Source organism: Zootermopsis nevadensis, unplaced genomic scaffold (genome assembly GCF_977971745.1).
Source record: "Zootermopsis nevadensis isolate Lab colony 2312 unplaced genomic scaffold, Znev_1.0 Znev_ptg000007l, whole genome shotgun sequence".
Classification (NCBI taxonomy): domain Eukaryota; kingdom Metazoa; phylum Arthropoda; class Insecta; order Blattodea; family Termopsidae; genus Zootermopsis; species Zootermopsis nevadensis.
The window spans coordinates 10,532,153-10,546,763 of NW_028259139.1; the positions used below are offsets into that span (position 1 = coordinate 10,532,153).

The window sequence follows — 14,611 nt, forward strand, 5'->3', positions numbered from 1 at the left end:
ACCATACAGTCATGTTTTATAAAGAAAGAAGGAAGGTTTAATGCATGTAGTAGTAAGTCCTTAAGCCCAGGCATACATACAATGGCCAGTACAAATTTCAAATTAAATGCAGTAAGACTACACATAAATCAAAAACCTGATTATAGGTTATGTTTAAACATGTTGCAGTTTGAAAAATTATGTAATAACACTTTATTTAATAACTGCATTAACAGTAAATAAAATAATGAATTATATAAATAAAGGCTCTGATATAAACATTATATAATTATGATAAAGAAATTTGGTTAAAAATTATACATCGTCATGAGAACACACAAACGTAAATAAACTGATCTGGATTTGTGAGTTTTTGGACTGTACCCATTGCCTGGGTATTCTAGAAAGCACAAACCGGATCTCTTTGTCCTCGGGTGTAAAGAGGAGGTGCACATACACACCGCCTTTGTTTGATCCTTTAGAAAGAGCTCAATCACGTGATGGTCCAATGAGTAATTGAGGTTAGTTTTCAATATGTGTGGGTTTTTTTAGAATACTACGTAGATTGGAATATACCGTCATCAGAATGCGATATAACTAATGAAGGAACTGCAATGAGTGGATAAATGAATAAACATTATCTGAACTAAGTACAGCAGAGTTCAATACAAGTCAACTGCTTACGAAGATTGGATAAAATCAGCTAACAGATGTATACAACGAATGATTCAAGTTTAAATGACAGATAGCGTTAGCAAGGCTCTGGCTTGGACAGATAGTTGGCGCTGTTCCACACTTCTGTAGCGTCCCTTTGGAAGAAGGTGGGAGGTAAGACAAGGCGATAATGGATGAGCTTCCGCTAACGAGCTTTCGGAATGATTGACACGCTGCTCTCTGTAGGCATTGTAATGAAGCTAGTGGATCAATTTTTAAGCGCACACAAACGAATTAATCACTTCTTTTACCAGCCCAAGGGATTAGTCTAAGTTTTTATACATCGAATCTATCGCGCAGAAAAGTTTAACCACAGTTTAGTTAACGGATACGTCTCATGATATGTCTTCTTGTGAATTGCTGCATATCATATCTGTAACTAATTAAGCAACCCCATGGAGAACACTCCTTGTGAAGCTGACCGTCACTTAGCTGGTCAAACATTTACTATATTCACGAGGATATGTATGAAATAAACAATATGGAAGAAGTATAAATAGAAATAAGGTGGAGTAAAGTTAGGTGAAATAAAAGTAGAACATGAGGGGAATAAAATGAAAGAAATTAACCAAGAACTGGAAGAAAAGGATGATAGGATTAAAGACAGTAGAACTAAGATGGATGGAAGAACGGCAGAGAGGGGAGTGGCAGAACTGTGGATGGATAGAGATGAATGGTTATCGTAAATCGGAAGACAACAGTGACATTAAAGTCAATAAATACACATAAGACAAGCCATAAGCTTTTGCCAAGTGTACCACGAGGCTTTGAATAGAAGAATGATTACACAAAATTATAAAGGCAAATTAAAAAATCAAATAATCGTTAATCTCACATTATTATCTGTAACTGAGTATATTAATTAAATGTCATCATCTTCCTGTTTTGCAATAATTTTATATATTACACAATAAAAATATGTGTAGTCCTATAAATGTATTTCTTTAATCTGATTTTATTATGCTGCGTAAGAAAAAAGAATCTGAAATATGCTGTGAGCACCAAAACGTTGAGAACACCAAAGGCCTAGAATTAGACGGAAAATCCACTAAAAAATTCCAGTGTGACACTTCACATGTTCTCTTCGGAAGCGTTGAGTGTTGCATACCTGCTCCCAGGGGCTGTCCATGTGGTTGTGGATGTGATGGGTGGTGATGATGATGATTTGAGTTGCCATTCATGGCAGGCCTTCCGCTTGTCACAAGGCTGAGGGGCGACATCTGTGAGGGGTGTGTGGGCGGCAGGTTAGGCAGTGGACTCCGTTGTACCATCTCTGAGTAAGTACCATAACTACTACGACGCCCCTCACGCCTGTTTCCTTCAATGGCTACCTGTAGTTCCTCAGGCGTGCTCAGTTGTCGCTTCTCGCACTCATACGGGTACAAGTACTTCATGTACCTGTCAAAAGATGGCAGGACACATATAACACGGCAGAAAGTCGTCACTTTCAAGACATGTACAGTGGCGTCAGCGGGGGAATCAGGAATGTTAAATGGCGACATACAAATTACAAACACTGACTTGATGCTATCCAAGCAGACCAAGGAGAATTATATAGAAGTGCGTCCAAAATAAACAGGGTATGACAGGACTTATATAACTTATTCATTTCTGATTTGACGACGCAGTGACTCAAGAGTACGTATGATCGGACGATGAATGAATAATAGCAACATATTGAAACGGGTGTGGTTGTGGCCAAATGTAATGTTCTTTCTCGACAGCAAATTCGCGGGACTGAGAATAACCGCGAAATACATCACTAAATATAGTTTGTTTCAGGGTCAAACCGGTTAAGTAGTGAACGATAATAACACACAAGCCGTCCACACAGGATGTATCTTGATAATGTGACAGTCACATCAGATCAAAATCTCCGCTATCATGGAACAATTATCTAAATTTTTAATAATATTTTTTACAATATACTATTTTGGCCTCTGGGTTCTTGCGTCATCATAAAGCAAAGTAAAGCTAACCCACTACACGCCTTGTAGGCGATTGGGGGGAGAGATATATAGCTCCTAGTCATTCTTAACCTCGGCACTAGAAATTGTTCTTAAGATTTTATATCGATTTCGGAGTCGGTACATTTTTACCGACTCCACGTCTTCGTCTCCGCAGCCCCGAAAAATCTTCTGCCCCCGTCTGGGATCGAACCCCTTTCGTTCCGTCTGTAGCCCGTCACTATACTGACTTTGCTACCCTGGCTCTCATAAAGAATTTAATTGAATTAAATAACAAGATAAACGTTCTGTTGCAATATTACCATTTTATTTAAATCTTCGATTACCCAATGTTAATTTAAATTATGTAGACCTATCCTACGCCACTTAAGAAGACAGGCGATGGGAAGAGTTGGTTCCAACGAGACAAAAACGTCAAATGACTGACACTCAGAGCGAAGAGACATGTGCACACATGGCACACCCGAAGGACTCCCCCCCTCCTGGTCCACGCCCTTCCACCTACGGAATTAAAAATGACTTGTGAATCACAATGAGCGTGTGCGAGTAAGAGACGGACAGTGATCTGGCCCGCTGCCTAGCAACGGGTCACAAGACCCTGGTGCTAGACCACCTTGATGATCTGTCAGCTTGCGGAAACACTGTGTCTGAGTATTAATAGACCGACACACATCATCATAATCATCATTAGCATTACAGAACATAGCGACCGAGTAGTCGGAAGGTCCCTGGTTCAAATCTCGTCGCGGAGGCTAAATATCCTGAGGTTTTTCTCAGTCCCTCCAGGAATGTTCCGGATTGGATAAATTAGGCCACGACAGCTTTCTTCTATGTTGTTTACATTCGGTGGTATAGGCCTATAGTCTGAGTAACAGATCACGAATGGGGAAAAAGCATCATCAAAACCGTATATTTTCTGATTTTATTGGCTATTGATTAAAAATTCCATCATGTAATGACAGGTAACTGAGTAAAATATTAGGAAGTTACAAAAACGGACATATGCAATATATTAACCTGATTGGGAAAAAAAACAGCTGTGGCCACGTACGTAAGTCATTCTGTTCCCTCGTCTACAAAACATGGCGTAAAAAGATGAATCATGGTGGACAAAATAAGTCTAAACTTTCAGACAAGGCCTACTTCTAACTGTTCTTAGAATAAGTAATTTAATTGTATTATTATCAACACAATTAATTGCAACTGGTGTTTAGAAGCTGGAACACCTATTTTTATATTTGAGACAAGCGAGTACACAGATTTTAATTCACGATTGTCAATAACTGTCAGACAATTTCCCAATAAATATAAGCATTAAAGCACAATGGTAAATATAAATAAAACCCATTTCGGAATTCAGTAACTCTGTATTTTGACCACAGAGTCGACAAGTTTAGCATTATCAAAATAAACAGCGATTATTTACTTAAACAACACTGACCATTTGATCTATGTAATAATGAAGTGTAGTGTTTTCTTTGCGGTACGAGCTTCGAGGGTTAACAATTTTGTACTTGCAGAACAGGAGGGGGGGGGGGGAGTACAGTCAAGCGATGAGGACTGGTCTATGTGCTACTGACTGCGGTCATGAACTTGGGATGAGGTTCGTATAAACACTGTTCTTCGCGATGTGTGGAGTCGTTTTGATTCCGTGTTGTAACCGATTTATAGCTTTGACACTTAACGTCGCCATGATGTGTGATTTATTACGTGACTCACTCAAACTTTAGATATAAAATGTATTATCGTGTTTTCTCCTTTGGTTGTCCATTAAACTGAAGCAACCACTAAGTTTTAGGGGTCTACTTTGACCCGCATGTGGTGAGTACATTTTAAGGTTATGGATGTAACAGGTTGTAGGGTCTTTTTAAAATGTAATATCTAAGCAGGATGCTGAATTTATGATTATAACTCACGCACAAATGTAGCTGAAGCATTTCTTTCAGAAGTATCCTATTACATATTATAAAGCAGCCTTTATTCTTCTGTGTCATGGCATTTCGCCGTGTTTATAAATGCGCATAATTTTCAGCATAAATAATGATTTTATTATTAATTCCCTGCCTAAAATGCATGAAACGGATTGCGCGATGGAGTGGTCATATTTTTCCTTACGTACGAAATTTGGTGGAAAATACAAAACTGTCGGACGGATTTAATCTATGGCTGGCCGTGTACTTGAAACTCGAAACTTTACTTCTTCGACAGGTTTTAAGTCATTGTGATCCGTCCCAAGACTAAAACTTGATATAGCCTGCATTATATCGTTAAGAGGACGCCTCTATATGAAACTCAACGCGCAGAAAATAAAATGTAGACCTCATTAACTCTAAATATATTTGCGGCCTTATTATATAGCCAGCGTTTAAACAGTTATAGATCCATATGCAATTTTAGCATTTTAAATCCCAGTGGTAAATATGTGTACCATCTGCATTAATTAGATCTGTATTTTGTCCAGAATATATTTATGCTTTCGTATTTTTTTGAGATTTACAAAATAAATATTTATTATTTCCCTAAACAGCAATAACCAACTGATGTTTGTAATGGTATTGTTGTGTTTTCTTTACGGTAAGGACCGAATTCAGAGTTGACAATGTCGACGAGCAGGTTCTTGTAAATATGGTAACATGATTTCATGAAAGACGAAAGAGTTTGACGAGCTAAGCGACTATCAGGTGCTCTAGAATGATGCTGCTTTTCATGGAGTTAGTTACGTGCACTGTTAATTAGTTGTGTAAATAATACATTTGCATCTGTAGTAAATGAAGTTCGAAAAGCAATGAGTAATGTAAGCAAATTCACAAATGCATTAAGACATGTGTAGTCCAAAAAGAGTGTGCACATTTGAACTCTGTATTTCTCATAGCCATTCAATGTGCTTAGACACGCGACGACGTTCATCCAGCGCGCCCTCACACAACTTGAAGCGATTGCTAAGCAACCGATCTTAGCATTTCTGAACATATACGCCGAGACCTTTAACTTTTATGTATGCGTTTTTCTCATGCCAGATTAAACACACTAAACATAATTACTTGAACATTCAGCCAACTTTCCTGTGAAGTGTTTGGAAGAAACTTCGTTATTTGCTTTGCAAAAAAAATTTTATGGCGTTTTAAATACCAGACATTCCTCTGACAGTTGACAATGTTTGAGTTCTGCAAGGCGTGGCAGATACCATATTAACATGCAAATCCACTTATTTGAGAATGACGGTGAAGATTTTTAAGTAAAAGATGCTAAAAGGATACAGGATATTGTACGTGTCCTATGTTTATTATATAAAGATTCACGGTCTGTCTCTTTGCTTCCAAACCTTTCAACACTTTATTTGACTTGTCTCAATCAATTATTTTCTTCCACGGCGTTAAATTCCCGCCAGACGTCAAACACCTGTTGATTGTCCTTCTCGACATGTTTTCTATTCCATGACCAGATCTTTAAAATTCGTCATAATCCATACACGACCGTAAACAGTAACACCTGCCTAAAACGGAATCAGTACTGAAAATAATCCTGTCTTTATCGGACAAAAACCTTTGGAATAAAAACAAATATAAAATAATTATAATTAATGACACAAGAATGCGCCACAGAAGAATGTGAATCAAATAACATTAACATTTATACATCCCGGCTTAAGCCATTAGACTTATGTTTAAGACTGGTTCTTTCATCATTTCTTAGGCCCCCTAACCCGTTCATGTAAACATAGATTCTTGAAGTTTGTGAGTAATTTCATTTAGATATATCATTAGGACACGTTCCAGCTAATTGGTCACACAGCTATTATTGACGACACTTTGGTTCCGAAATATTTTTATCTTTCACGAATTATATTTGAAAAGTTTACAGGCGTTCGGCTATTAACCCCTCCCCCTTATGCAACTCGGTTGTTGACTCATTACTCACTACGAGAGACCACCAATGACCCCCATCCTGGGGCAACTAATTCCACTTCACACCCTCATACCCAATTTCTAAAAGATGCATTTTAATATTATTCTCCCGTCATACAATACTGTCATTGAAATGTATGCGTCTGTGTATGAAGTTCGAATCATGCAGTTCAAAATCATTAATCATACAATGTCCTACCTGAAAATCAAAGTACACGAAGCCAACAGGAACCAATGAGCCAACTTATTCCGAAAAGCCGACGGTCTCTCGGCTAATGAGAAAATTACACGGCTTTTACGGAACCCGAAAGTTAATTACAATAGTTAAAGATCCAGCCATTGGACCCTGGTCTCAAACGAAAGAATAAGTCCACAATCCCAAGTCCCATTTATTTCAAATCAATTCCAATAGTATCACTCCATCTAAGTATAGGTCTCATTTCCATTTTCCCAACGAAAATTCTGTTTAACGATACTTCTGTCTTAATCCGCTACGGTTTTCACTTAATCTTTTCTTGTATTTACGAATGTGGCCGTATAATACATCTCCACGTTTCCTCCTGTAGGCTTATAATTTTCGTGTCACAATTCCTCGCCTATTTTGTCCACATTTCAACTCTTTCTATCTGTATGAGCAGTAAAGTCTTCAAACATAGGCCGCCTACTATTAACATTAAGAATATTGCTGTCTTCCGGGTTGTTGCGCCGTGTAGTCTGGTAGAAGTATACCGACGTTTCGGAGGTCCTTGCTGACTCCATCATCAGGGCGATAAATATTCATCCAAGGCAGCAAGGACCCCTGAAACGTCGGTATATTTCTACCAGACTACACAGCGCAACAAGCCAGAAGACAGAAATCTTCAGACTCACCGCCGTGAAAACCTCAATCCTACATATTAATATTAAGTTTTTGACGTATTACAGCTTTGTCTGATCGGGGAAAAGCCAAAGTTTTTTTTTTAATTTCTGAGATGATTCTTGAACACCCTGAACTATGCCACCGTTTGAACTGGCAAAAAGGACGGACAGTGATGTGATGATACGAATGTTCTGTTTCCAGACGCGATGTCTAACGTTTCGTTCTAAATGATGTGCGAACACCATCCTGCGATGTATTTTTTTATTTCACATACTTTCATAAGAGTTAGATCTTGCTGTCTGATGCCATCTCCATGTGTCAGGCTGCCCTTCCTTGATTTCCTTTGACGTCGCACGGAGCTCAAGAGCACCGGGTGGCTATTTCTGTTTCTCAGTGACATAATCACACACACCTAACATCCAAATGAAAAGTATTTCCTATAAAAAACACTCCCCCCCCTCCGTCATTCCTCTGCACTCAAGGAAGTGATACTTGAATCTGCCATCAATCATCCTGCCCTGTTTTAATGTCAAGTCTTTCTTATTTCTAGCTGATTAATTCATCAAGCTTGGCCAAAGTCTGGCCAGGTGAAGCTTTGGAAATAAGCCAATCTCAACAAGATGCACGGATGATAAACCAAACGGTCTATATTTCTACCCAATCACAATGTGTGACACTTCCGTTACAAGCTGGAAATAAATGTAAACGCTTCACAGACAAACTTCTGAATTGGAATACACTAAATGTCATATCGTGTTGGTGTTTTAAGGGGCCGTCGTAATAAAACGCAGAAGACAGCAGATAAAATCAGTATAATGAAAGCATAATAGAGAGGTCTTGTCGATCACTCCAACAGGGTATTTAAGCTTCTAAACTACTGAAGGGAATTCAATTAAATTTGTTTTAATCTTCTTCAATTTTTGTACAAGAAAAACCTTACTTTAGGGTCTGAGATGCACAAAACAAAAATTTGACGTCACTTATTTTGCCTTGCTACAAAAATATTTGTGCATAACTTGCTGAGATATTAAACCTTCAATTGTAACAGTTTTAAATATGACAGATATTTAACAAAATACAAATAAAACATAATTACTTGAGTTACGCGACAATAAATTTGCATCTGTAGAAACAGAACACCAGGGTTAGTGACCGGGGAACATTTTATCAAAATCTAAATTATTTTTTGAATAAATAAATAAATAACTAAGAAACAATTGCTTGTTTCCAGTATTGCTTTATTTTCCTACACAACACACATTTTTCCGAATCCCAGTGTCCTTGATGTCAGGTCATTGACTATGACTGAGAAACTGTAATTAACTCTACGCAATATAATGACGATTATAAAAAACAGCCTCTCATAGAGACCAGCTATTTAAGTTTTAGTGACTATTTATAAAAAATGACTTTTCTTTGGCACGGCTACATTCCAAAATAACTCCACAACAGAGAAAACAATAATAAATAATAATGAGGAAGAGAAGCAACGTGAATAAGTAATAAAAGTTTAATTCTTCTGACTTCCACAATGACGAAAAAGAATCAAATAAGAATTTGAAGAGTTGTCAGTAGTAATAAAAATGAATATGAAACAGTTCTTTAATCAATCGACTGTAAATAGGTGAATACTTATTTTATAGTCTTTCCCTGCGGGAGTTTGGTGTTAAAAGCTGAACCGATATTTAACGAGCTTTCGTTTTATAGGGAAATTATTGACGTCTTTAATAACAAGTATTTTGGAGACGTATGGCCCTGTTTTATTTGCGTATTAACATTAAAAATGTCTGCGATCCTTAACAGGACATAGCATTGTGTTCTGGCAAAGTAATCTTTATGTGAGGCAAAACTCCAGGAGTCCACTCAGTTTTCGTGCTAGGTTTTCGATTACCACCTACTGTAACTTAACTACGACAGACGAAGGAAATCCCAAGTTTACCTACAGTGTTGAACAAAAACCCTCCACGTGTCCCTATCCTGAACATAGTCCACATCCCAAATCCCATTTCCTTAAAAGTCTTTAAGATAGTTTTAATATTATCCTTCATTCTGCGCTCGAGTCTTCCAAGCCGTCTCTCTTCCGCGGAAAAAGTAGGTCTTTTCGTCCTAAAATCACATTGCAGTAGCCAACTTCAGCGATATACAGCGTATATCAGAAATATTTTAGTTGCTATGTTACAGGACGTATTATATGATCATTATAACTCTGCTCCGATTATAATTTACTCCGGACCTACAAAGGACCTGAGTTACGCTGAAACATGACGCAATAACATTACTTTAAATAAGGCACTTACTAGTATTATTTATAGGAGATGTTAACAGCAATTTATATTCACTTTTACTTGCATGTATCTGCTCGTAAAACAGAATTATCTCTAAGAAAGGTGGTTTAGTTTTATTTTATAGCCCTCTATGTCTACGCGGAATCAAAATCGGGCATGTTGTAAGTATTTTTTAATATCACAGAATCCACGTTAAAAGATGCGATATATAATTCTGACACATTCTACATACTCAGATGACTACGAAATTCTGTATCATGGAATCCTAAATCCATTACCGTCATCACAAAAGCCTACCACTAGACTTTATCCTCTGACACATCAATTTCAGTCAGTCCTCATGCTCGATTTTTTTCATACAATCCATTTTAAAATAACAACTCCGTCTGTCCATGTATCTCAAGGCCCTCCAAAAAGCATTTTAAAATAATTTTTGTTCCCCCATATTACACTTTCAGTCCACCTTAACTTATGTTCTTGCAGAGCAGCGTTAAATTATCCAATTGTCAATTACTGATAAACTGTACCTATATTCGTTTTAGTAATATTAAGTCTGAAGTACAAACAATGGAGCTTCGAGTTATGTAATTTTCTCCATTCCTTTGTTTATTTGTAACCGATTATTTTTTTTCGAAAAAGCGCCCCTATTCCGTACTTGTTCCGAAATCGATTTCGGGCCGGACGACGGTTACTTGAGATTTATCGCCATTTGACTCAGCTGCCAAGGAAACGTTCAATCTTTCAAGTACTTCATAATTAATCACTCGTAATGAAACTATATACCATTTGCAACTGTATCATTATGTAGTTCTACTTCTCTTTAATAGACGGAAATTAAACACGACAAACCACAGACATTTCCATAATACCACATCAGCAAATTTCACGTATCCGATCCGACATCCACACTACGCAAATTCTTGTTCGTTGCAGTTCAACCGCTGGAACAAACCCTATCCCATTACATACTTCGTTCACACTCATTAGCTCAGTGAGTGTAATTACAAGGTTCCTGTTCCAGGGGTGTCAATTTTCATGACATGAGAGGGTGGTAACACATTCACAGAGTGATGGACTGACAATGTGCTCATGACGTTCTCAGGAATAATTACAATGCCTGACACAAGTCAAAGCGTACATATTAAGAATTCGTTTTACAAATTGTTAAAGTATTTCTATTAAAAGCATTAAACCATCTCTATTTCAAATTTTACAAATTATTCCAACTGTAAAACTTTGAAAATAGGTCTAAGTCTCTCATTTAAATTTGTGTTAATAAATACTCCAGGAATATGGAAATATTCCAACCAACTCGACTGTTCCAACTGAATTATGTTTATTCTTTCGAGTTAATATGCCATTTTAAAACAGTTTTATAAGCACGTTGGACTGTACTGGCATATCTGACTTCACTCAATATTTCATTAAGACAGAAAGGTCTTCGCTAAAGCTCCCTGAACTATAGCCTAAACTGAAATTTAATTACATTTCAGAAGTGTAAACGAAACAATAAAATAAACAAATGACATAGCAAAATTAATAATAATCTACTTTTAAGCAAGATTTAAATACGCCTACGGACAATATTTGACAGACAGTTTGCTTTTAATTCATAAAATATTCACCACTCATAAGAAATGGAAACAATTATTAGTTAATAAGATTAAAATAAATTTGACCAATATTAGCAAAATTCTACCAGTAGCATGGAGGTCAGCTTAAACAGTAGTGATAAATATTGCAAAGCGAAAATCTATTTCAATGCTGTCTTCCGGGAACAGAAATGTGAACGAGAACATTATCCTCTGTCATACTAACTCTTTGAAGCACGAAGTTCATGTAAATAGCTTAACATTAAAATATTCAGTCCGTACCGAAAAGAAAACACAACATTCCTCTATTACAAACACAACTGGTAAATGCTGTTTAGGGAAATAATCGCTGTTTACAGTTAGAATCATACGAAACACATAAATACACTCAACAGGTAAAATGCACAGTTACTGAAAGTTAAAACAGATATATGCCGACGTTTCGAGGACAGAGATGGTACTCGAAACGTCGGCGATTAATCACCATCTAACACGGCTGATAGCCCGAGAAGACTATTAATTAAAACAGGTACTTCATATTGTTATCGCTACGACTTCAACAATTTCTTTGGAAATATTAAATTGATTGTACAGATCCTTCTACTTACTGTGTCCTTAGAGTGAAAGCGGCTGATGTGATGGATGAAGGAAGATGCAGTCCTTTGATGATTTCTTGCCATAGCTTCTTGTTGATGACGTCAACGAGACCGCCACGGGCAATGACTAGATTGTACAGCTCATATAGATCTAAGACGGACTTCGCCATTATGGGCAACCGATTGATAGGCGTCCCTGCGCAAACAAGAACAAATGGTCAAGTTAAACTGCGCCTATTTCTTGCCAAGAATTTATGTCCAATATACCAACTCTCGACAACAAATCACGCAGTTCTTAAAACGACAGAACCTATGAAAAACTACAATGAAGGTTACACTTATAGATACATTATTTAAAAATATATCGACACTTTTAATTGGAATAAATTTCAGCGTTTACAGCATATAACAGAAATTACAATCACGTACTGAAGTATCCACATATTCTTATGATCATGAAGCCCGGGCGAGAATGCGCTTGTATCTTCCTTATTAATTAACAAGGCAAGAACCGTTATTAGTTGCTTTCTTAAGCATGCGCATTTAGGTTAAGTTGGTGACAGGACAAGCTGTCGCGAAGTACCGTAATCATTAACGCATAACATAAGTCTCTAGAAGGACGTAGTTTCTTTGCATTTGCATATGATATTCAGTATATGGTACGAGAATTTGTAAAAAAAAAAAATTAGAAGACATAACATTAGAACAACAAAGAAATAGATGATAGTCAAATTTAAATTCAATCCTCCCCTATGCTACATATAAATGCTATATAACATTTTGTTTTATGACCTGTTGAGTCCAAGAACAAGTATCTTGCAAGGAATAAAAAAAGTTGCGTCACCATTTTAATAGTATTTTCCATTAGCCCTCTAAAACCTAATGGTTACTACATGTACCACCCATGTCAATATTCAATAACTTACATTTTGTCTGGTTTTCCTCATTCCCTCCATGCAAATTTTGTAATAGTACCTTAAATGAGGCCACAACCGTTTTCTTCCACATCCTTTTGAATTCATTATTCACTATCATCTTCTCATTCATGCTACTGAAAAAGCATCGTTAAATAAACTATAAATAAATATTTAAATTTTGTCCACATAGGGCATTTTTATTTCGTAAGATTCTCAGAATTGACAAAGATTATTTCGCTAAAGAGCGTTAACTAATTTGAACTTTGTAATGAAGACGAGTTAGGTTTTGTTTCCATAAGATATACCCTTTTAAATATTATTTAAATGACCTGTATAATAAGACAGCCAATCTAGTCCACCTTGCTCTAAACCTTAATTTAGGTCTATCAAGAAACTCAGTCTTAGCCTTCTCTGTATGGTGATTAGCCTAATACTTAACCTCACATGATGTTCTACAACCGCCAGCGTGCCTAATTACATCCTCTGGCCTTTATAGTTCACACTACCAGTAAGTCCCGCCTCTAAATTTACAAAGCACCATCATAATTCCATATACCAATTCAGAATGGAAAGGAAATCAAGTTAAACGCAAGGTTAAATGAACTGTCTGGTGGGGAAGAAAAAGGAGGGGTAAACCGAAATTACGACCTTCAAATATCAGTGTCGTGTATATACCGAAACCTAATTTATCCCTTGATGTTCTCCGAGTTATTTTATGATAGTTTTTGTCCTGTGTCTTTGTATTTTAGTATCTAAGTTAATAAGAATTTTGGTGACCTGATACCTCTATTTAAAATTCAATCGTGAACTTTAGAAAATAGTGTAAAACTATAATCTCTTTTCATAAATTATGGTCATGTTATGTAAATACACAACTGCCGTATGCACAGAACTTAATACGATTTCTTAAGATATATTTCATGTGTGAATTTTATTGATATTCAAATAAATAATGTACTTACTCACATTCACAAAACATGCTAATGTAAAAGTCACAAATTATAAAATGTATCTTCAATTCTTTTTTGGTTTTTTGTTAAGTGATCAGTTTAAATTTCATCACTTAGTCTAAGTGGTAAGGAAGTCACATGTTTATGACAAGTTTATCCAGTTATTGTATCAGAATGACAAGTTTATCTAGAACATGGACTTGTTGACAGAAAATATTTTCAATTGGAGTCACAGTTGACCTTTTGAAGCACGAACCTCATCTAAATAATATTTAAGAATTCAGTCCATACTGCAAATAAAACACATTTCACAATTTCAAAAATTAACTGGTTAATGCTGCTTAAGGGAATAATCGCTGTTTACAGCGAGAATTATATTAAACCCATAAATAAACGCTGTGAGCAAAATGCACTTTCATTGATCTTAAAGAAGGTGGTACATATAATTACCACCGGGCTTTGAAATGTTAAGACTAGCTACTGGTTGTTTGAAAAAGTAAGTTTCAAGACCGAAATACAAAAATAAATATTTTACTAAGGCAACACAACACAGTATTCAAACCGAGTTTGTGTTTTGAAAACTAAACATGGACTTATGAGAAAGAATGACAAAAGAATAATGCGAACTGTACACACGAGATGTCTCAGATAGCTACTGGCATTACAAAACTTTAGACTAAAAAAATGAAAACAAGAGAGGAGCAGAATCCGAAGTACAAATACAGTCAACGACATAGAATTATCAGGATCCAGAAAGAAACACGTAAGACAATATCACACGCAAAAAACACATTACAGCATTGGGCCCACTATTTTGGACATTGTCCATTGCTTAATGTATATATAT

At 36.4% G+C, this 14,611-nt stretch overlaps 1 protein-coding gene across 5 annotated transcripts in view; it reads right to left on the minus strand.

Moving 5' to 3' along the window:
• retn (retained) overlaps positions 1 to 14,611 on the minus strand; it is a 258,244-nt gene that overhangs the window by 7,879 nt on the left and 235,754 nt on the right. For all 5 annotated transcript variants that reach the window (XM_087344255.1, XM_087344254.1, XM_087344256.1 and 2 more), the window contains exons 5-6: positions 11,910 to 12,093; positions 1,802 to 2,091 (exon numbers count right to left, since the gene is read on the minus strand). In XM_087344255.1, coding sequence (XP_087200381.1) covers positions 1,802 to 2,091; positions 11,910 to 12,093 — 474 coding nt within the window. The remainder of the gene's footprint in view (positions 1 to 1,801; positions 2,092 to 11,909; positions 12,094 to 14,611) is intronic.